General features: G+C 37.0%; 1 protein-coding gene across 4 annotated transcripts in view; it reads right to left on the reverse strand.

Moving 5' to 3' along the window:
• Window positions 1-15: 15 nt before the first annotated feature.
• Window positions 16-25,084, reverse strand: part of gpsm1b (G protein signaling modulator 1b) — a 36,786-nt gene continuing 11,717 nt past the window's right edge. For 3 of the 4 annotated variants that reach the window (XM_038294919.1, XM_038294920.1, XM_038294921.1), the window contains exons 2-14: window positions 23,315-23,536; window positions 22,182-22,317; window positions 21,902-22,044; window positions 20,074-20,197; window positions 19,126-19,241; window positions 18,786-18,941; window positions 18,094-18,202; window positions 17,887-18,001; window positions 12,831-12,901; window positions 12,581-12,739; window positions 5,216-5,372; window positions 4,900-5,105; window positions 16-3,795 (exon numbers count right to left, since the gene is read on the reverse strand). In XM_038294919.1, coding sequence (XP_038150847.1) covers window positions 3,595-3,795; window positions 4,900-5,105; window positions 5,216-5,372; window positions 12,581-12,739; window positions 12,831-12,901; window positions 17,887-18,001; window positions 18,094-18,202; window positions 18,786-18,941; window positions 19,126-19,241; window positions 20,074-20,197; window positions 21,902-22,044; window positions 22,182-22,317; window positions 23,315-23,536 — 1,915 coding nt within the window. In that variant the 3' untranslated portion in view covers window positions 16-3,594. The remainder of the gene's footprint in view (window positions 3,796-4,899; window positions 5,106-5,215; window positions 5,373-12,580; window positions 12,740-12,830; window positions 12,902-17,886; window positions 18,002-18,093; window positions 18,203-18,785; window positions 18,942-19,125; window positions 19,242-20,073; window positions 20,198-21,901; window positions 22,045-22,181; window positions 22,318-23,314; window positions 23,537-25,084) is intronic. The other variant, XM_038294918.1, reaches the window with a different exon arrangement.

Raw genomic sequence — 25,084 nt, forward strand, 5'->3', positions numbered from 1 at the left:
AAGACTTTAATCTAATCAACATCCAAAACTTTTTATTAAAAGCATGAGGCGACATATTCATGTCCTTGAAAGGAACATAAATACAAAATATATTTTTTACGTACATATTATGGCAAAGACAGTTAAAAGCATTCCAGATACATTTTCCTAAAACTTGAAATTTCCAAAAAAAAAAAAAAAAAAAAAAAAAAAAAAAAGAATATATTAAATGCAGCTCCCAATATGTTTAATATAAAAGACATTTTGAGCAAATATTCAAATGTGGTCCAAGATGCTCGACCTTTACAATTTAACTACAGGGTATGAACTTTGAGGTTCAAATATGAGGTATGCAAAACTTTTGAATAAAAAGGAAACCCTAAAGTTAGTTATATATAATCTCAGTACCATTAAATAGAAGCTCTGTAGCAGGTTTTAATTTCAGCTTCTTATGTGCAGTCTGAACTTAGACATGGGCTGGTAACCTCTCATGAGGTACGGTATAACTAAAGTTTAGGAGGGGAAAAAACTGTTCTCAAAGCTGCTTAAATTGATCTTGATTTAAATTAAGTTTTACTTTTTGGCACAGATTTCTTGGATAGTTACAAAAAAGTTGGCCCACTCCCATCTGCTCCTGCGCACAGTCAGAAAATGCTTTTTCTACAGCACTTTTTCATGTCAGATGCCTCTAAAGCGCCTCACACTATATTCAGTCATTCCTGCGCTGATGAGCGTAGCTACATTGTAGCCCCGGCTGCTCTTGGGCAGAATGACAGAAGTGAGGCTGCAACACAATTGGCACCACTGGAACCTCTGACCACCAACAGTGATCAAAGTGGGTGATGCGTCTTAACCAAGGACACAACAAACTCTGCAGCAGCATGAATACTTGCTACTTTCCTGGCTTAAATACATGTAATGAGTGCAAATATTTGTTTGGTGTAAATGTCAGGTTACTGCAATTCCATGGAGGTCTTACCATACCCTGAGATTCTTATACCAGCCCATGCCTAATCAATAACTCCCTAAATAACTACCACACTGAAATATACTACTGTTGTGTAACTGATTATTCTAAAGCATTTACAATAATAGTTATTATTAATAGAACAAAAGAAATCACACAGAACTCTGAAAATTAATCTCAATGTCATTCATAGTAAAGACTGCACCCCTTCAGCTCAAAGACGCAGTAAAAGTTCAGGCCACAGAGAAAGTGGAGCAAAGTATTTGCTCACCTGCATTGACTGTAGGGGAGTTGAGGCTTAGGGGGTTAGAGCATTGCGCTTGGAATCAAAAGGTTCTGAGTTCAAGCCCCACTCCCATAGACTGCCACTATGGGTCCCTGAGCAAGACCCTTAACCCCACACTGCTCCCCAGGTGCTGCACAATGGCAGCCCACTGCTCCCTAAGGGGAGTTGTTAAATGTGAGAGTTCATATCATAGCTCTGTACTTGTGACAGCGTAATGACAAAAAAAAAAAAACTCACATATTAAGTGACATCCCATTTCTGATCAATAGAAAAAGCCTTAAATCTTCTGGGAAGAGCGGTCCACAAGGTTTAGGAGTGTATTTATAGGAATTTTTTTAACCATTCTTCTGGAAATGGATTTGCTAGATCACACACTGATGTTGGATGTGAAGGCCTGGCTTTCAGTCTCTGCTAATTCATGCCAAAGGGGTGCCATTAGGTTGAGGTCCGCCAGTCAAGGTCATTCCCTCCATAAGACCATCCACGTCTTTTTAGACCTCGCTTTGCGCACTTGTGCAAAGTCATGTTGAAAGAGGAAGGGGCCAGCTTCAAACTTCCCACTAAGTTGGGAGAATGGAATAAATAAAATAAAAAAAGATGTAATTGTCCAAAATCTCATTGTATGCTGAAGAATTTCAAGTTCCTCTCACTGGAACTAAGGAGCCAAGCCCAGCTCCGCAAAAGGAACCCCACACCATAACCCCCCCTCCACCAAACTGCTATTTAGCTGTGCTGATGAGATCAGCTGATTGAAGACTGGCTTAATAACTGAAGCTTTCTGTCATAAAGTTTGGAGGCTTTTAGTGATTGAACCTGCAGAAAGATGCCGACCTCTTTGTTCTATGCGCATCGGCATTCGCTGACCCCGCGCTGTCATTTTACATGATCCACTCCTTCCTTGCTTTCATTATCATACACTTCCATTTTCTTGTGATACAGCTGAGAGTTGACTGGAATATTCAGTAGCAAGGAAATTTCACGACTGGATTAGTTGCACAGATGACATCCTATCACCGTTCCACGCTGGAATTCACTGAGACAGCAACCCATTCTATAACAAATGTTTGTAAGAACAGTCTGCATGCCTGGGTGATTGATTTTATACACCTGTGGCCATAGAAGGAATTGAAACACCTAATTCCAATAATTTGGATAGGTGAGCAAATACTTTGGTAATAATATAGTGTAAGTACCAGACACAAAACATATTTGTCTTTTAACACGTTTCATTAGCGATAAAACTTAGTTTGCTGGAAGATGTTCTCAACTTCAGAGACAACCAAAAGCATCAGTTTAAGAGAAATAATGAAAATAAATAACCATTTAAAATAATTGAAGTTTAAAACTCTGGCCTTTATCCGTAAATAAGCTGTTTAGGTTATTTGCCCTTTAAGCCAGAGAGGTGCCAACACAGCAGAAAAGATCTAGAAATAAGTGAGCATTTCTTAAATGAAGTGTATTTACCCTTAATTTCAGTAGGTACATAAGATTATTTGCCCAAAAAATTAGTATTTTTACCCTTAAAATAAGATAATTAGATAATATGCACTCGAAATGAGACAATACAATTATTGTTTCTTATCTTAAATGTTAATTGTCTTGGTGCATTGGCACAGTGTCTCACTTACCTCCTAAAGTTAAGAAAAAAGGCAATTATTTAAGAAAAAAATGACTTATTTAGATTTCTATTTTTGCAGTGAATGAATACTTCAATAAATCAAAATGATTTGTCCAAGATGGTAAGAAATGCTATAAAGTGAAATAATCAGTCTAATAACTAAAATGACCAAATAGGTTTGGCAAACATTAATACTGCTACTAATCAAACAACACTGAGAAGTGGAAACCAGACATAAGCAGCATGAATCAGCAAAACGTTGAAAGAAATGTTTCTGAACATTAGAATGCATGTTAATAAACGTCAGTTCACACCTCCCATTGTAACACAGTTTAGAAACTTTACTCTCACATCATACTGTATGCCCATTCTCTGCATTCAGCAATGCATCTGACACTGGGGAATACAATCTCAGGTCTGGAAACCATCTTATTAAGGCATTAGACTGGGTATATACACCGTTTCTATCCTTGTTACGTCACACCTAAACTTTCTTGCAAACTTCCAGAGTAATTTTGCTCGTTTAAAAATTATATTTACACACCCTAAATACATAATACATCAAGTAACATTTAACAGAACACCACCTATTGCACATTTAATTTCTCTCATTAATAAACTGGTTATTTTACCCATCAGTACCATCTTTTACTGTCTACTCTTATCCATCTTTTTCTTTCTCTAGTGCTTTTCCTTTGTTTTTGTAAATTACATGACAAATTGTGCAGCTTTAATCACCAAGTCCTAGCTTGGAAAGTCACCAGGTGGCTCCTGGTCAGGGGAGTGAGAGCCTTCCTGGTCATCTGAGGGTAGCTGGACACGCTGCTCATCCATACGCTTGGCCTGGACCCTCTGGATTAGGCTGAAGAAATCTTCATCAGGCACTGTGGGGGCATGAGGGCCAGCTTCTGGGGGGGAGCACCGCTGATCGTCGATCCTTGAGGACTAGAGTCCGAAAATAAAGGCAGTAAAAGTGAAGATGTGATTATGAAATGGATAATATCACCAGCATTTCATGCAATGGGCATATGTGTGACATTAGATCGTTGTGCAATACGCAATAATATCAGTAATATCTCTGTCTTCTTCTTTTCTCCCCTTCTCATTTGAGCTTCCAACATCTTGAATAACATCATTTCTGTTCAGTTTGAGCATACTGACAGTGAAAATTATTATTCTTTTTTTTTTTTATCTTAAATGCAAAATGTTAATATATTTTTTTTTACAATTTTGGTATAGTTACTGCTCTAAGTGGGTTGCTCTGTCAGATAAAGGTCTGTTTTACAGTCTCTATACTCCAGTCAACGATTAATCGATTACTAAATTATTTGGCAATTATTACAATAATCGATTAATTACGATTAATCCGATTGTTTCAGCCCTAAAACAGTCCTTTGAAAATATAGTGCTACCTCAACTTCTGTGTGGGTAACATTAATATTTTCATTGCAAGGGATTAAAAAAAGCAAACTCGCTAAATTTCACATTTATCAGATAGAACATATCAAAAGGCAAGAGATGGGAGTCTGTCGATTTTCCCCTCAATGACTCACATTTTTGACTGGCTTTAGTTTAGAAAAACAGAAAAAAATTGTTAAAGACATAACCCCATCCATTATTTTCAGTCTATTAATGCATCATAGGATGTGTTTGAGGCATTTTCTTATTTAACAAGAATTACACGAAGACAAAAGACACGTGCTTCATTGAAAAAAAAAAAAGTGATCTTGTAATCCAGCTATTTTGAAGCTCAACCTTAAGTGGATTTTATTTTCTATCTATAATTATACATCAGGGGGGGGTTGGAATGCATAGATTGAGCATGGTTTCATTCAAAGTCAGCAAATCAGACCTGGAGAAACAACACAGCTGTAAAGATCGCTTCATATTTAGCAGAGCGGTAAAAGGTTTGTGTACACATCTGCTTTGGATCAGAACCTAGACCAGAAAAAGATCCTTAATATTAAGTTAAAGGTTAGAACTAAAAGAAAGCATAACCAGTTAAGTTCTTATTTAACTTTAGAAGTTGAATAGGAACGGTTTCCTGACCTGGCACTTTATAAGCATGTTGAAGAAGTCGTCGCTGGGCTCTTGAAGATCTCCCTCGCCAACCAAATGTCCCAGGTTGTTATGAGTAATCCTAAGGCCAGGAAGGTTTCCAACACTAACACGCTGATCATCAAGGCGGCGGCTCTGAGAGCTAGCAATCAGGTCGAAGAGCTCCTCAGTCTGAGGAGATGTGGTAATTGCAGGATCTAGGGAGAAAAATTAAGAAACAGAACTTTTTCAGTGTGAAGTTTTAGAATAGTTGACTTTTCCCCCAAGGTGTAAAGAGCCCATAAGCCCTGAAATAACAGCAACCAACCTATCATCTCATTTAGGGACGTGTTATTAGCACCTTCTCTGTTGTCTCCGTTTTGTGGCTCATCAAGATGGCAGCGCTGATCGTCCATGCGGCTGCTCTGGAACTTGCTGAGAAGGTCAAAAAAGCAGTCCTCATCGGAGGGGTTGCGGCCAAGTTTCTGAGAAAGAAAACAAGCAAACTCTTTTGTTTAGAAAACTCGAAGACCAACTTCTGGTCTGTAAATCGTGTGAGTAATTAAATTTCTATTGTTACAGAAATCGCCTCTCTTTAACACTCGCATTATACTGTATACAGAATTCATTTAGTTGACATGATGAGGGTTTTGTTAACCACCTGATGATAGTGAAGTACATTAGATATAACAAAACATTATATAATCAGTAAACTAATGATTTTAATATAGCAAAATATACTGTTTATCTCAGAGTGGTGGACTGTGATGATGATCATACCCTAATCTAGACGCTGAGGGTATAAAAATGGAAGAAAACGTGTATTAATCAAACTAGATAAGAAAATATCAGGACAAATACCATAGCTGTAGTTATCAGAGCGATCACAGCAAATATTAAATGCATCATTGTCTTTACATGACCAAGAAATGGGAGTGTAACTTTTTTGTTTCAATACATAAAGACTTTTGCAACATACTTTACCAGCATACAGCTTATAATATACCAAGATCTAATTTTAAACTGTGTTAAATTAATAAGGGCGACATTTTTGTAAGTATAAAAATTGTGTTTTTTCATAACCAGGAATAAAGATGGAAGGCTTTTTTATTCTGCCAGCTGGTAACCAGTATAGAGCAAAGGGTTGGGCACACCTGCAGCTCAACCCATCATACATTTAGAATAAACACTTTTCCCTGCAAAACAGTCTTTGGCATCCTGTCATTCAGCCAAAATTGTTGTTGAAAAGTCAAGCAGCTGATCCAGAATAATGTGCACAAGTCAAATTGCCTGTTTGATTTCTGTGAAGATAAAGATCAGCTTAGCAGCATCTCAGCAAAAAAATATGAAGTGTATATATATATATATATATATATATATATATATATATATATATATATATATATATATATATATATATATATATATTAGGGTGACCAAACGTCCGTATTTCCCAGGACATGTTCGTATTTCACGTCCTGTCCTGGGTGTCCCGGGTTTTTTTAGAAAGTGAGGAAATTCCCTGTTTTTTTAAATTACCTTCATTGGACCATTAAATTTACAGACCCTAGGGCACTGCGCACGACGCTGCGTGTGACATCACCCCTGAGCCGCGCCAGTGCGGGCAGCCCTGTTCTCAATCAGAATATAGATAGCGTGGCTGTCAGTACGCCAACAACATGCAAAGGCACAAATGTATGTTTACCAACGATTTACAAAAGAGTTTCCCCGCTTTCAGACCGGATCGAGACAAATGGGAGGCCTTGTGCACAGTGTGCAAAGCAGGCACATATGTCTCGGTGTCCAATGGAGGTGCAAGGGATCTGAAAAGCCACCTGGACTCCGAAAGTCAAGATATTCTATTGATATGTTAGTTCGTTTTTGGTACATTTTGAGTTATTTTTGCTACAAAAGAGGTATTTTTTGTTAATTAGCTCATTTGTTTATTTTTTCCAATAGCCTACAGCACAGACATTATTTCGTTCATTGCTGAGGCTGAGTATCATCATATTGGGAGTTGATAGTTATTGTTAACTTTTATTGTTAAGTGAGGGATGTTTAGATGAGACATTATTTCTTTCATTGTGCTTTTCATTCATTACAGGAATTGTTGAAGCATTTTTAATAAATACATTTTGAATAAAATTATAATTTGTTATTGGAGTTATTGCTGTTGACTTTTACTGAAAAGCATTTTAATAAATCAACTGTTAATATCATGTTATTGTAGGACTACCTAGGCCTATGCATGGGAACAGAGATCCCCCGCCGCCGCCCCCCCCGCTCCAAGGTGTCCTGGTTTTTCAAAATGAAAATATGGTCACCCTAATATATATATATATATATATATATATATATATATATATATATATATATATATATATATATATATATATATATATATATATATATATCATTTTTTTTTCTTTTTTTTCTGAAGCACATTCCCTGTAATTCCTGCTTTCTAACACAAGATGGAGCCTCTCACCATTAAAAAAAGTTTGAAGTGAATCCTTCAAAACTATAAGGGCTTTTTCAGCCTTCAGCTCAACATAGTGAAAATTCTTTAGAGGTTGTTTAGATTTGTAATATATAACTCCATCCCAGACAGAAAGCTTCAGTTATTAACCCAATATTCGATCACTTGCGTAATCAGCAAAGCTAAATAGCAAGATCAAAATAACGTGCTGCCGACTTGGAGGGGGCAGCAAATATTGTTTGCTTACAGAATGATAAATTAAGTGAGTTAGTGATATTTTTCAGAGGCTTCACTTGGTAAAAGTTCGCACTCCGTGTTATTCCACCACAGAGAGAAAGAATGGCTCTTTCGTTTTTGTAAAGATCTGCATCATCTGCTTACATTTGTGGGATAAAAATCATGGAACGAGGGGTTATAATAAAAGCAAATACATAATTATGGTCCACTTTAAAAATAAAACTTAAAGTCATGCATTTCATCGTTATAATAGGGTCCAAAATTCTGTTAAGGGGATATTGTTTATTACTTATACATGATTTTTGGTTTTCAGTCATTTACAAATTGCCCCTTTCTGTCATTCTGAAGAATGAAGTTACATTCACACCTCAAACAAACATCCTACCAGAACTTCTCCTTCAGTATGATAACTCCAAGTAAAGCAAAACATCTTACCAGCAGCAGTACTTGGTTATCCTTTATCTCTCATTCCTCTGTGATCACTTTTTCAGGATCACCCTGTACTCACGCCTGGCTCCCGCCTCGCTCTCTTCTGCCATCACCCAAATCTCAAGGCTCCGATCTTTGCCTCTCTGCTTCAAACGAGCGCCACCTCCTATTCCTTCAACTCTTTTAGCCCTGTATTCTAGGCCTCTCCTAAACAGCGTACTAACTTGTCCTCTCCGTTCCTCTCCTTCTCTCGGTTTCTCTCTCTCTCTTTCTCCCTCTAAGCAGATCTCTGGCAGGCCATTTTTGTCTCGTTCACCCACTGTGGGAAAACAACTCATTATGGGAAGCTAAGCATTTGACCCTGTGGGGAGGGTACCGGTTCTGCGATCAAGGTCACATTATCAGCTGAGAGACAGAGCCATCGTGGACAAAGGGGGAGGAGGGGGGATGGGGGGTAGAACGATTTATGCAGGGGGAGTAGTTATGTGAACACTGCTTGCCAACAGCCTATTCCAGCGGGGGAATCAACTGTGCTGAACTGAATGGAAGCACACATTTTTGCTCTTTAAAAAGTCTAATCAGGTGCAACTTGTAGCAATTTCTGTCCCGTGTCCTTGGCCCCATGGACTCTCTGTGGATCTCGTCACTTCCCACTTTGTGATGTCCAATTAGTCAAGTAGGCCACAATGACAGGGCAGGAGAGAAAAGAACACGTGATGATGGAGAGAGAGACAGACAGCAGGGACCGAGTAAAGTAGGGAAAAAAGCTGCCAGAAACAGAATTTGAATGAGAATGTGAATGACAGTTTAGAAGGCAATCTGTGTCCCCTTCCCCCCTAAAGTGTGCAGGACATGTGCCCATAAACCCTGTAACTACTTCAACATGTCTCTTATCATAAAGCATTTCATTTAAATAGGAAATAAAAACTATGCAGTCCTTTGTTTTAGGTATGAGATGGTTAAGGCCTTCATGGTTTTCAGAGGTTTAAACCAGTTTAAATCCTAAAAGCAGCTGCTTCCTTTTTCTATGAAGCACAGAATAAAGGTTAATCCCCCCTAATAAAATCAGCTGTTACGATTTTAATTTGTAAAAAAAAAAAAAAAAAAAAAAACGGTGCAGAAACTAAAGACAAAAACTAAAAATTAGCACTGTTTGGAAATTAAAGTCAAAGTAATTCATATTCTGCATAAAAAATATTCAATATAAATGTAAAAAATTAATGGAGAAACTTCTATATTTAGAAGAAGAAGATTTTAATTAAATATTTTTACAATTATTTATTTTATATGCTTCAACCAATTCTGGACAAAATATTTACTATCACTTTTATAGTACTGTAATACCCCTTTCACACTGGCTGAAAAATCCATTTAAACTCAATTGGCTTTTAGTGGCAGTGGGAAAAGCTCGGTGACGCGTGTCTACCCGGGTCAAATGACTCGGCAAGCGATCTGTGTAAAAATTGTATCGGCTCTGATCGGCATGCTATGAGACCCGAAGTGACCCGCTAAATTACGTGATACCATTGATCGGAACGTACGGACGTCTACACATTGTGGCAGTCGCTTCTGATCTAATAAAGCGGAAACAACACTGTTTACATTCGATAAACATGGCGCAGCAGTGGTATAAGCGATTCAGACAGAAAAGAGCGAAACAGTAGAGAAAAATGACTACACCCTGGCTTCCTTCCATGTAGCTCTCCATTGTTTACTTTCCTGATTTCTGTTGCACTGCGAACATCAAAACTAACCCAGCATGATGGTGTCATAGTACACACGGCCCAGGGGGGACAGAGGCCATGTAGCTTTCCAGACAGGGGGTTAAACCCCACTTTCTTTTGTCAATAGGTAGGGAGCCAGAAGCCAATTGTTAGCAGGTCGACCCATGTTTGAGAAAGACTCGTTAACCTGGTATTTTCAGTGGGAAAGAGGCTTAAGAATGCCATACTTAGGCCATCTGCTACAGATGAAAATATCCTCAGCAGGAGCAAAACATGATGTCTGTTCAAAGAAACAAATGGCTACTCTACATTATGTTAGGGGGGAAAAAGTGCAGCATCAATTTTTTGTTTTTAAATATGGATATCATTGAAATTGCCTTGTGCATTAAAGCAGCCCACACTCAAAGGGAGAGTTTGTGTTTTGTGTTTTTTGCCTTTTGTGAAAACCTGCCTTCAGGAAATGAAGTGTATGGACATTATCAAATGCCTTCAAAAGAAGTGCAACATTGTCAAATGCACATGTAAACATCAGGGTTTTGTTTTTTTATCATATTAATGTCAAATGATATGAAAAATCAAACTGTAGTAGAAGCAACTAAGGACAGTTGACCTTTACATGAATCATCACCTGTTAAGTACTTTATGCCAAAAGGCAAAGTCTCAAACATATCCTTTAGGCAGTACTTCTCAATGGTTTGATTTTTCTTTAATCTAGCAATAAACGTTAACTGTTTTATCGTAAAGAGCTGGTGTTTCAGAAACTACCACAATGCAAAATGAAAATTCAAGTAAAAAAAACAGCATTACAGTACAAGTGGGCAAAGTTGTGGAAAGATCTTAAGTGGACTTTAATGTGTTTTAAATCACTTGCTATCGAAATGCATGGCTTGCCTTAAAACTGTCGGCTGTTAATGGGTGCCATTCAACATCGTCAAGAGCAAGAACATTCATATCCGAATGAATTTTCTACTCAATTAAAACAAACAATAATAAGACAGACTTGTAATTCCGACATTTTTCAGTCCTGACAGCCAACTGATTACAGCAATTAATATCATCACATCAGAGCATGATTAGATGCTGCAGGGGCTGCAAAGCTAAGAGGACCCAACAGCTGTGATGGAGCATATTCATTAAACATTCTGATTCCCCGCGAACTGCTGATGAAAAGGAAACTGTTACCCTGTAGGCACCGCGTTTGTTTAATGTTTTCATAATACACATGCTGAATGAAAAGTAAGATTCAAAGGTTCATGATTTAATAATCACACTTAATTTGAAAGTGGAATTTAAAGTGGAGATAAACAAAGTGGTGCAGGCAGTGGCTTTCTGTTGTTGTCTTTATTTTTAGTCTCTTAAGGTCATAATGTCCTTATAACAGCTGATAGGACCACACTCTGCGCTGTTTTAGTTCTGTTCCTGAAATGAAATGAGGCTCCGCCTGTGGCTTCAGCAACTATGTGCTAAACGTGCATCCGAAGGACAACGGGATTAAAGCTGTGCGACAGTCAAAGCTTAATAATGACACTTAACACAAAACCCCCTCTTAATAACAGTCTTATAACGAATGAATCTGTTCTTGTCACACAAAAAGAGTTGAAAATTAAGTATCAGCATTCATTTCCTTCAGTTCTTCTGCCAATTGTTGCAAGGTGAAAGCTTTGATTAAATTATCACTTTTAAAAAGGTATAAAGGGTCATATCACCAAATGTTTTTAGCAATATTTGCTCTGGAAGAGAAGCTCTCATTGCATATATGAAAACATTCACAAAAATAATCTGTTCTTTGAAATGACTAAAAGCAAAAACTCGACATTTATAGTATGGGACACCTTAGCGTTTGAAGAAATAGATAAAAAAAATGTATGCTAGAATTATTTAACAGGCATAAAAATGCTAGCGTTCAATTCAATAAAACATAATCTAGATTCATTCAGTGTAATTGTAGATTTTCAGTAAAGAAAAAAAGGTGAAGATTGGAGAGCAGTGAAACTGTGGGCTGTTATAAGAAATTATTTACTTTTGTGTAGGAATTTGTTAATGTTGTTCCATTTGTACCTTATAGAAATGATTTGAGTAAAAAAGTGTAGTGCTATGGATAATAGGCTTGTCCCGATCCGATACGTGGATCGGATCGGGACGCCGATATTGGCAAAAAAATGCGTATCGGCAAAGCATGTAAAATGCCGATCCAGTTTAAAAAAAAAATTCTGGTCCGTATTTTCCAGTTTCGCCGATTGAAACGATCCATTCCACTATTTTGCGCCAGTGTTCCCGTTTTGCATTTTTATTAAAACTTACAGTAATACTTGCACCTTTAACTGTTTACGGTTTTACTGTTCACTGTGCAATTTTAGATTGCTGTTCATGATTTTGTCCAGTTTGTGTTTATCTCTTAATAAACAGGTAAGTTTGTTGTTACCAAGCATTGTGTTTTATTCAATCTCACCTAATTTAGCTGGCTAGATGTTATCAAGAGTACTAAAACCCTTTTCAACATGATTCTTACAACTAAGGCTAAATACTTTAACTTAAATACATGCTCGGATAGGCTGGTATCGGCCAGTATCGGTATCGGATCGGAAGTCAAAAAACAATATCGGTATCGGATCGGAAGTGCAAAAACCTGGATCGGGACATCTCTAATGGATAATTCCTAAAAATCCCAGATAAAAAAAAAAATCAATATCAGCAAGTCAGAGTTTTACTAAACCAGCTTTGGAAGCCAGCAACAAAATCTTGCATGCATCTTTAACTAGTTTAGCAATTTTGTTTGCTTGTTGTAGAACATATGCAACACATACGCAAAGGTGCAGCTACTTACAGACACAGAAACAGTGATATCATCAGTGTCAACAGGAGAGTCCAACCAGGGCCTTTCATCAGAAGACTGACTGTCTGAGTAGCCTTTCATTTTACCAGCTTGTGACAGCAGATTCCTGGATTTTCTCTGCATATTTTCCAAGTTTTGGTTGTCATCATTCTGCAGGAATCAAACATACGTTAGAGAGTGATACAGAAACAAAAGAAAACAGCTATTGCAGCAACAAACCACAAGAGATTAGACACATTACCTTATCTGTAGAGTACTTCCATAGCTCTACGCTGTCCATACTGTTTCTCTTGGTGATTTTTGGTCTTGCTCCTGCAAAAAAGTTATGTAAATATAACACTCTGCATGTGACATTTCAGAACTTTGGAAACTCAGTCTTAAATGAACACCTTAAGGCTAAAAGCTGACATCTGTTTATTTTTTTTCCCCCCATTGGACGGTAATTTCAGCAGTGGTCTCATGATGTTCAACGTGGGTAAGAGGCAGACAACCAGGCAAACAAACTGAAAAAAAGCATCTGTTTGCCAAGCAATGATTCCAAAGCTAGAAATGTCTGACGTGGGTGTGAGTATCTATCCTGAGGGCTCATGAACACAGACACTATACAGACCAGGAAGGCTGAACAGATTTCCCACCTTCTGCATAATTCTTTAACAAGGCCTCATTACTCAAACTCATGAGCGCTTGGATCATTTGATTTGATTTAAAAAAAGTTATCTTTAGCTTCAACTCAGACATAACACAGACACAATCTTGCCTTCAGATAGTTTTACAATTAATATGACAATTTTTTTCTAGATATTCAACATACTGGTTAACTGGGCAGATGGCAAAAATGAAAAGATGATAACATGAAGCATAAAATAGAAGTTTTGTTTATCAACAGTAGCCAAGTTTTAACGTGTTTAATGTCTGTTATTATTACATTATTACAGTATGCTCAAACAGAAATGGTAACCAGAACAGGGCTAATTCTATTAATACGACCATGCACGCAACAGTGGATTCTCTAATGAGCAAATTGCCATAATCTTTCCTAATTGGCAAAAAATATTGTTTAACCAATACCTCGTCTTTTTGTACAGCTGACCAGTGTAGTTAATAGACTATAAGTTCAACATGGTACCACTTTTTGGTATAGAAGCTGTGGGAAAGACTCCCACGCATTTATCCATCAGTACTGCGCATTTTAGTTTGTATTCACACCAAGAAATTTCATTGGTCTGCTTGTTTGCTCACCTTGTTTTTGTTTGGTTTTCTTTTACATTGTTTTATGACATGCATGGGCCGATCCTTGCAACCAAAGATGCAAATGATTGATTAATGTATTAATCTAATGTGGATCAATCTTATTGACAGACTAAAGATTAATTGATAAGCAGCCATTTCCTTCAAAAACTGAGTTTTCTCTAGTATCCAAAGGATCTTTCCAATCACATGAAGTGTAATTTATTTTTTCTTACATATGCAGAGTAAAATGGAAAAAAAAATTAGTACATCATTAGATTTCTATATTTGAGCCTTTATGACTAAAACATTGTTTGATGAGCAGGCAGTGACCTTAGTAGTTTAGCCTCGATGCATCTATAAACCTGTAGCTTATTTTAACCAAAACCCTGCTGCATCTTCCCCTCTAGATTACAGACGAGTTCTGTGTATTAGCCAGCTTCTGAGATGCATTGTTATTAATATTTTTTCCCTGACAGAAGAGCTGTCCTAATCAGATAAACTGCTTGGGAAAAACCTTCAGCTCTATAATCTATGGTGTTACTCTATGAGAAGGAGAACTATGTAATATATCTACTCTGCTTAACAGATAGTCTATATAAGAAGTGCATACATGAATAATAAAGATTAATCCTGACAGATTCATGCTGTTCTTGTATGCTCTGGCATTATTTCTCTTGCAAATACCAGTGAGGTTCAGATTAGGAATGAAAAGATTGGGAATGAACAGCTATACCCTCTAATGGACGGCGGTAAAACTGCATCACTGAAAGAAATTCTTTAAGCGGATCTTATAATTTTTGGAACAATTATTTTTGGAATAATTTTTTGTATCTAATAAACTACAAATTGACAATTACTCACAAGTCGGTTGTTTCTGTACAATCCTGTTTGCTATCATTAGACAGAAATTACTAGGGCGGGACAGTGCAAAACTTGGAAATTAAGAAAGTGTTCAGATTCACGGTCCAGAACCTAGGTACTGCATATTTCTATTTTAAATACAGCTGCAAAATCATTTTAAATGTTAGGAGCTGCTTATTTAACAGGTTTCGTGAAATTTTATTCCTACTTTTTGAGCAGCGAGAATGAATCCTGCAAGCCGAAGGAGACCCACAGAAAAATGGAAGCAGTGTTGCTGAGCAGCAGAGCAGATCAGGCATAATTTCAGCACTACATTCACTGCTCGGGGGGGTTGTTAAAGGGATAGTTCGGGATTTTTGACATGAATCTGTATGGCATCCCCATCACCAGTGTCATGCAATCACACTGACTTACCCCTGGCAGCATCCTGTGAGCAGAGTTCTCGTCCAGCTTTGGTCAAGCCGAAAGTAGTCCGGGACCGGCAGGTTTGCTAGACCCAGCGAAATAAAACGTTTCTCTTCCCAAAACATTATGTGTTCAAAAGAGTGATATTTTTGCATCCCAAAAACATTGTAGTGGAAAAAGTCACACGTCGTTATCACTTGGTCCTATTTTCTCTCTGTTCTTATCAGTGCGCGCAACACCATGACCTGACAGCTAGGGCCTACCTGTTTGATTCGCGATTGTTTACTACTGGGGAAGATGTCTGACTACGAGAGCGACGAGGAAAACATCGACTTCCACTTAGAGCCAAAGGGATATCTTTATGAACCCGAGTACACTGACGATGAACTTCGACAAATGGAGTTAGATCGGGCAGAAAGAGAGAGGGTGGACAGAGAAGTGATGGAAGCTGAAGCCGGAGCCGCAGGAGCCTCAGCTGGAGCTGCGATATCCAGGGTGGCCGACAAATCATGGTGCACTTGTTTCAAGTGCGAATTAATGCAGACAGAGGTGGAATGCTACTGTTGCCACGATTGGGATTTAGTAATGCCCGAGATACAGAACCTTTCCATTGATGAGGATGTCGGAGTTGCAGCAGCTGCTGTCTGCATCACTGAAAGCACTGAAAAGTTGAGCTGGAAAAGTTGAGCTCGCTGTCAGAATTACGGCGCGCACTGATACGAACAGAGAGAAAATAGGACCAAGTGATAACGACGTGTGACTTTTTCCACTACAATGTTTTTGGGATGCAAAAATATCACTCTTTTGAACACATAATGTTTTGGGAAGAGAAACGTTTTATTTCGCTGGGTCTAGCAAACCTGCCGGACTACTTTCGGCTTGACCAAAGCTGGATGAGAACTCTGCTCACAGGACGCTGCCAGGGGTAAGTCAGTGTGATTGCATGACACTGGTGATGGGGATGCCATACAGATTCATGTCAAAAATCCCGAACTATCCCTTTAAGTTCAAATATTTTCTGGGTTTGGGTAGGATCAAGACCAGTTCATATTTCCTTCCATTAAGACATTTCATCCCAGTGCTGCGTGTCCAAAGCCTGTAAAATCATTTGTGACCCCTCTCACCCCCTCCATGGACTGTTCTCCCCGCTGCCCTCTGGGAAGAGGCTTTGTAGCAAAATATGCAGGTCCAGTAGGTTCTGCAACAGCTTTTTCCCTGCTGCTGTCAGATTGTTAAACTGTTAAACTCTAAACTGGGCTCTGCATCCCAGTCGCACCATTATTTCATACCACCAACATGGGTGAAACTTTTAAATAAGACAAAACTCAATGTTATACTGCATTTTGCTCTATATTAATTTTGCAATGTGTTGAACCTTTCCATATTGATGCCCTTTTGCACCATTATTCTTTTTTAAACTAACTTTCCTTTTCTCATATACTGTTTACATGATGATCACTGCTGCACATTAATGGTAATGGTCATTTCGCTGTTGGAAGCTGCTCATGCACTGTTGAAAAGCTGTAAGCAATGTAATTTCATTTTGTATACACTTGGTGTATACAAAAAGACAATAAAGTTTGTCTAAGTAAGTAATTAAGTCCAAGTTGTTTTGTTTTGATGCAGACAGAGGCCACATCAAAAAGTGGCGTCTGAGTGTATTTACAGCATTACATAAGGTCTTGACAAATGGTGGGAAACAAACATTGAAGTATTTTTGCTCTCTTGTCTGTTGCTTTCTCTTTCTTTGGTTATAAATACTTCATTTGTCTTTAAATGGACACGTGTTATCATGTTTCATTTTTATCACATAAATAAAGAAACAGAAAGCACTACCAACATAAAGAATGACCCAGAAAGAATCCGCAGTACAATCTGGGATCGGCTTATCTAGTTTCAAAATATTGGGTATCAGCATCACCCTAATAAAAACTTGTATTGGTCGGAATCTGATGTGGATAAGCGGCAGAAATTAAGCTTTAAAAAGCAAAGACATGCAAGAAATAATTGAAAATGAAAGAGTACTTTCTGACACGCTAAGAGATTACTTCATTCTAATCAGATACTCAGGAAATTTAAGAAAGACTTTCTGCAGATATAAAGAAAGCAAATTTATCTTCAAAATAGTTTCTTTAATATGTTTATATTTTTAACTTCAAACATAGAACACAGTACATTTGGAAATGTTCTCAGCCTATTAAAAATCTGAAGGTCAAGTAAGGATCTACATTTTTTATCCAATTCATATGGAAATCGGTTCTTTAGTAAAATTAGCCTCACTATATGTCAGAATAGGACATTGAAGTGCCCTTAAACAAAGGGCATGAGACAGGCTATGTTATTAAATAAATACTGCTTAAAACTAAAAAAGGCAAGGCAAAAAAAAAGTTTCCTTTCTCTTATGATGTCATATAAAATGGTTCAGACAGAGAGGTTTGAATCTGTTAAATTAAACAAGATTCCTATTCCTGGATATTAAAGTCTAATTAGGTCACTTTAACGATTAACCTATTATAAAAAGACATTTTAATTAAGGACAATGTGAGACTATAATTCAACATGTTTTTAATTCATAATTAATAAAGAAGATAGAACCCTATTCATTACCAAAAAAGCCAAAAAAAAAATGATTTCACGTTAGAATAAATGTTTTTCAATACAATAAAGACTCTATATATCTACTTAAATGTTCGGATATTCAAGATCAAAGTTCCCTTAAAATAGTGAAAATAAATGATCAAACTGCAACAGTCATACATATATATATTTTTAAGTAGTAGTAATTCCCTTTTCAGGCTCACCTTGCATTTCAAACTCTGAACTGGAAGGAGAAAGATCCCCCTCGTTGACTCCCAAAGCCTCCATCAGTTGCTCCACATTCATCCTTGCTGTTAGCTCCCCATTTCTATCACCGATCTGTGGGACAAGAACGGGGCAGGAAGACAGACTGCTCAGAGAAAAGAAGCTTCATTTTTCATTAAACTGCTGAGGTTGTTAAAATGTCTTACTTCCTTTGAGATGTCTAGGTGCTTCCTGGCATAATGGAGAGCTTGTTTGTGGTTTCCTAAAGACACATACGCATTTCCCAGACTCCAGCAGGCACGTCCCTCGCCAACCCTATATAAAAAATAACATACAGATGTTTCTTCTGATAGACAACCTAAAACATTTTTTTTTCCTAAATCATCCTAACACAATGTTTTTGTCTTATAGGGCAAAAATATTTTCAGCTGACTGAAAGGAGGCCACATTTCTATTCCATTTTAAAGACAAAAAAGTAAATTTGGCTCTTTGAATATATTTCTACCTAAAAGAAATAAATAAAAAACACGGGTGTGAACAGCCCTGAAGTTGCCCTCAGGTGATGCACATGTGCAGAACAACACAACATCCGGCATATGCATTCAATTTGCTGAAGCCAATGTAGATGGTTAAACATGCCTAAACATATTAGTTGAGAACATTTACTCTTTCAGAGTGTCTTTTGTAATGTTTGCCATCACTGAAAAAAAAAATCCTTTTAAGGAACATAATATAATACATGCCATACAGACTTGCTTTGTGTGGATCTTTGTTTAATAATTCCTTTTTTATTGCATAATGTGAAAGCGTAAGAGCCTGCTACCGGTTATTCTACAATTACTTCCGTAAACCAAATAGTTGCATCCATGATCCGTGGTTTTATCACCGTTAACTCTACCTGTCGTCAAGTTCTTGGGCTATACACAGATGTTTCAAGTGGTAGTCTATAGCCCTCTCATACTGTTGCAGTAAAGTGTAGGTGTTTCCAAGGCTGTAACAAGCTTGAGCCTCCATCACTTGGTCCCTCAGCTGGCGGGAAAGCTGCAGAGTTTTTCTATGAGAGAGGAAACAAGACAATAGGTCAGGAAATAAACCTGGGGATGCTTAAAACCCAGATTGACAAGATGGATAGATAGCAATAGGGTAATAAGCAAAAATGGTGTTGGAACCTGCATTGGGATTGATCAAATCTGCAATAAACATTCATCCACTATATGTCAGACTACACTGGGTCTTACCTGTAGTATTCTGTGGCAGTGCTGAACTGTCCCAGGAATATCAGGGCATTACCAAGATTACTGTAAGCTCGACGTTCTGCTGCTTTGTCCCCAAACTCTTTGGCAATGGATAACCGCTGTAAATCACAAATAAAATTAAACTCAATCTTTTTAAAACTTTTCAGATTTCCTCCAATAAGTGATTAAAAAAGTTTAATTTCAATATTAAATTGCTTTACTTTACCAAACTGATTTGATAGAATGCATATATAAAAGTAACTCAAATATCAGGGGTTCCTTTCTTTTTCTTAATAAAATGCATTTCAGCAGAAACAATCCATCAAACCACCCTTTTATTTCTTTTTACAGGCAACATGTTCCCCTCTGTTGATCACGGATAGTTTTGTAATAGATAAAAGAGGAGGGAATCGCTTTTCACAACGGGAAACAAAAGGTTTAATGATGAGTGACATGAAAATACAAAATGGGAGTTACTGAGCTACACTTTTCAATGAATCCTCACAAAACCAATTTCATTCTTTTTTCAGCGAGTAGAACGCTTTCTGCACACTATGGCAGATTTCATGTCATAAAGAAAAACACATTCAGATAAAATTCTAACCATAGTTTATCAAAGAGACTTACCTTATTTTTTCTATTCAACTCAAACAAAACATGCAAATGATAAATACAAAAAGATTACACAGGATCACTCCTCTTTTCCTAGACAAACTGAGCAGCCAAGATAATTTGCATGTAAAATGGAAGCCAAGACATTTAAAAAAAAGACCAGCTCATTTTAAGATAAAAAAAAATCCATTACAGGTAATTTCATCAAACATAAACAGTTTTCATATAAACAAGTAAGTTTCTTTTTTATGGATGTAGAATGTCCAAGTGACTAACTGCTACTGTTTAATGCAGACAACTGGCATTGGGCTCCTGTATGTCGACTATTGGACCTCTTACCTGACGGTGGAACTTAATAGCTTCAACAAAGTTCCCCAGCAGGTAGTGAGTATTTCCCAGGTTCCCATACGCTCTCCCCTGAGCAGCTCGATCACCAAGTTCCTTCACCAAACACAAGTTCATCCTGCAGCAATAAGTACAACCATTGGTAAAATGACTGAACTGATATTACTGACCAATTCATATATTTGTCATTTAGTCTTATTCTTTTTAACAAGTACTATTTTAATACAAACTGTTTTAAAATGGACAATTACATGCACTGTATAGAATTATTGTTTTTTTTTTTAACAAAACAAAATATACCGTTTTAGATCATCAATCAAATACAATATTTTTATATCCTAAATGTCAGAATAATGAGAACTATTTTTACTTCAGTATTGTATAAAAATTTGTTTTAAACTATATGAATTACATCACATGTAGGGCTGGAACAAATCATCAGATTAATCGCGATGAATCAACGGTTGAAATAAGGATTAATCGACTATGAATTATAAATGAGTTGATGATTAACAGGAGTATAGAGACTAGCTGACAGAGTGACCCACTTAGAGCAGTAATTATATCAAAATTGTAAAAATATATATACAAATTTTGTATCTAAGATAAAAAGTATTTTTCAACTGTCAATATGCTCTATCCAGATCTCGAGTGGAAACATTTTACTTTCACCTGCTTTAATTTCGTAAAAAAATCTCCTTTAAGGAACATTTGGCTATCCGATTATTAATCGATTAATTGAAAAAAAAAATCAATTTGCAAAATAATCATTAGTTGCAGCCATAATCACATGTTTCTAATTAAAAGTCAACAAGCATTGCTAATAGTTTGTTGGAATCCTTTCCCATTTCTCCTAACAGAAATAGTGCAACCAAGTCTGGCTCAAAGCCTACTTGGAGCTCTTTTTTGTGATGAGACTGTAATCATAGCCCAGTAATGGACTCTCTAAAACACTGATTTTTGTTGGTGACAAAGCTTTAACATCCTTTTTGATGAATTAAGATGTCCCTTCACTATTTCCACATCCACAAAACATTAACTCCCAACCCCCTTTTTTCCCCTTTTCATAGCTGTCCTTGTGGCCAAACACTTAATCTTACAATCAGACCACAGGGAAAATTAAGGTCCTGCTTCCTGAGTGGATTTGCAAACTGTAATCTGGCTTATTACATTTTAGAGTAATAGCTTTTTCCTCTAAGTTGCCTTTTAACCCATGTTGCTCAGCATATTTTCCACTGTGGAAGATGGCCCTTAAAAATGTGTAATTATATTAGTTTTCAAAGGTGATTCTCATATTTCACAGAAATATTTTTATCTGTTTAACAACACTTGGTCATTACCCTAGTATGATGTTTGGGCATTTCTATGTTCTTTATACATACAAATAATTATTTGAACAGATAGAGATGGAACTCTGGAAATAATGTTAGGGGCTCAACTTTTTGGGGATTCACAATTCTCCACCAAAGTTGCGAAACAGTCAGTGTTATGAGCTTAGATAATCATGGCATTATTCAGGCTTTCAATATTGTTAAAAGAAAAAGTAATTTTAGAGTAAATATATTAACTTCTGCCTTTTAAGTAGGAGTAAACATTTGGCTTTAACCATCAACCCACAGATTAAAGTCCTTTATTAATGTTTTTTACAACCCACATTGAATTTTAAATATTGCGCTATCCTTATCACAAGATGCTTAATTACTGACTTTCATTTGCAGATGGGCATTTCTTGTTCAAAACTATGTTCTAACCTGTTCTATCACATTGTTATTGTTTGGTAAACTATGTAGATTAAAGGTTTGGATGTGTTACTGATACAAACTCGTAAAAGCCTGTAGCCTTCTGCAGTGTCTCTCTGACATCGGAGGGCAGCTCGCCTGGTTCCTGGGTGCAGCCCCACAGCTGCTGTTTTCCCTTTGCATGAAACACGTTCCCAATGTTGTACAGAGCTCTTGCCTCTCCCACCTACAGCAGTACAGGAAAGACAGACAAGTTGGTGCACATGTGTTGATATAGGGCTTGTTTCAGTCTTTTTCATTAAAAGTGCATGATTGTTTGTTTTATTATGAGCAAAACGATTAGTATATGGTGCAATATTTTACCTTATCGCTCTGCTCTTGAGATATATCCAGATGTCTTTGACAGCAGACCACAGCCTCATCAAAGCGGCCCAACACTTTTAAAGTGTTACCCAGGTTACCGCTTGCTTTCCCTTCTCCAATTCTGTCACCTATGGTTCTAAGAAATGAAATAAACATTTTTGTTTTCAAAACCTTGGAGAAAAAAACCTTATTAGTACATTAAATAATTAATATTAATGGATTCAAATAGGGTTTATTAGGGGAAAAACTCTATGGTACTTATGAAATATATCTGCTTAATTCCAGGGACCAGGCCCGGGTGTTCCTGGTGAGACTGTAATGTAACAAGCCAGATCTCCAAGGGGTTTTTAATCACTCCCCTGCTGAAGTACCAGATGCAGTCACTGTAGGAGGCCTGATTACTAACAAGCTAAATATTCTGCTTGTAGTTGTTAACTTTTACTGCCCAAGAATCCTTATCATTTGCTTCAATGTCAGTAACTTAAACTTTCAGATTCTCCTTTTGTGTCTGACTGAGTACAATCTGAATAAATAGTGACCAGTAATCACCTTTTAGGGCAAAAAATAATTTTGAACAGAACAGCAATTGTATGACCCAAAGACAACATCATGGACTCTTTGTTTTATGACTGTTTGTATGCAAAATAGATAAATGCATAAGTATTAATTAACAATTCAAAATAAAAATTAATGGAGTATTATCCCTTTGGGATTAGTTAGTTAGTTAGTTAGTTAGTTATAATAAGTAAGTAAGTAAGTAAGTAAGTAAGTAAGTAAGTAAGTAAGTAAGTAAGTAAGGAAGTAAGGAAGGAAGGAAGGAAGGAAGGAAGGAAGGAAGGAAGGAAGGAAGGAAGGAAGGAAGGAAGGAAGGAAGGAAGGAAGGAAGGAAGGAAGGAAGGAAGGAAGGAAGGAAGGAAGGAAGGAAGGAAGGAAGATATTAAATCAAAGATGTTAAGAAAAGAAGGACAAAAGGATGGGAGAGATGGAAGGAGGAACAGAAGGAACAAAGGAATGATAATAGGCAGAGGAAATGGCCACAAACTGCACAGTAAACCTTTTTTTTATTATTTTATTAGCATACCAAAAATCATATTTGCACAGATCTAAAACTGTAAATCAGAGAAAGTGTTCACCTGGCCAGGGTAAGGTCATGTTTGTGGTATTCCAGGGCTTTTCCATACTCCTTGAGGTAGAAGTAGGCATTGCCAAGTTGACTGTAGATGGCACTGAGGGTCTTCAAGTCTTCTGTGCCGACTTGCACAGCCGCCTCAAAAAACGCTGTTCCTCCTTTAAAGTCTCCTGCCTTGCATAGCCGCTCACCTTCCAAGGCCAACTCCAAACAAGAGGCCTCCATCCTGAAAAGATAAGTACACTCAAATGAGTCGGAAATAAGCTCTACATACATCTGTATAAAACTTTAACAGATGAATATTTACAAGAACACATTAAAGTGGAGGAGCAACATCTCAAACTGGTAGTATCACCATGACGAGCCATTTCTGTAGACTGTTGCCGTAGCAACTTAGCCTAAGCTCCCAGCTAAGCACCTTGAGAAGATATTGTACTTCAGCTCATCACTGGTTACAACAATTTGCTTTCTGAAGACACACAGATGTTTTGATCATATTAAAGTATAGTATAGCTTTTCTATATTGAGCTATACATTAGACTCCAAAATGTGTTTAAAAGCCCAATCACAAAGTGCTGCTCAGAGCTTCATTTGTTTGACTATTATACTGAAAATCCAATGCACTGTATGATATAATGTATGACACATGCCAAAAATATCTTTGGCCATGAGGAAAAACTTTCTTCTTGCCTTAATTCTGACACTCCACAGATTCTAGTGCTAACAAAGATATAAACATTATAAATATGAGGAAAAAGAATAGAAAAGTACCTTAAATACAAGAGATATAGCCGCAGCACTAATGACAATAATCATATGATTCTCATCTATGTGGCCAAGTTGGACACTTGTTATTAGAGAAAAAAGGGATTTAAACATTTCAAAACCAGTGCTATCACATACATTTATTATGTAAAAAAATACTTTTTAAAAATCCTAACGAATGGCTCCTAGTTGTTAGTCGGCTGGCTGAAAAGAAGACTTTTATTTGGCCTAACTTGGAAGATAGATTTATATAAAACCAATTTATTTTATTACTTTTGTAAACAAGACGTCAGTGTGGAGAAAACGCAGGAAGCCAATCCAAAGACTCTAGTGAGGTAATGCCATCCTGTAATTTTGATAGAATAGTTTTTGCTTCTCTGTTTTAATTGGAAAAAATGTAATTACATCTTATGCTGGCATTTTTCAGACTATAAGTATCATATCTTGAGGTTATGTCTTACACAAAACTATTCTAATTTGTTTGCAAACCTACAGGTGCTGGTCATAAAATTAGAATATAATGAAAAAGTAGATTGATTTCAGTAATTCCATTTAAAAAGTGAAACTTGTATATTATATTCATACATTACATACAAACTCATATATTTCAGATGTTTATTTTGTTTAATTTTGATGATTACAAATGACAACAAATGAAAATCTCAAATTCATCATATCAGAAAATTAGAATATTACTGAAGACCAATAAAAACAAAGGATTTATAGAAATGTTGGCCAACTGAAAAGTATGAACATGAAAAGTATGAGCATGTACAGCACTCAGTATTTAGTTGGGCCTCCTTTGGCCTGTATTACTGCAGCAATGCGGCGTGGCATGGAGTCGATCAGTCTGTGGCACTGCTCAGGTGTTATGATAGCCCAGGTTGCTCTAATAGTGGCTTTTAGCTCTTCTGAATTGTTGGGTCTGGTGTATTGCATCTTCTTCTTCACAATACCCCATAGATTTTCTATGGGGTTAAGGTCAGGAGAGTTTGCTGGCCAATTAAGA

The sequence above is a fragment of the Cyprinodon tularosa genome, unplaced genomic scaffold (assembly GCF_016077235.1).
Source record: "Cyprinodon tularosa strain WSP-4 unplaced genomic scaffold, ASM1607723v1 ctg349, whole genome shotgun sequence".
Classification (NCBI taxonomy): Eukaryota; Metazoa; Chordata; class Actinopteri; order Cyprinodontiformes; family Cyprinodontidae; genus Cyprinodon; species Cyprinodon tularosa.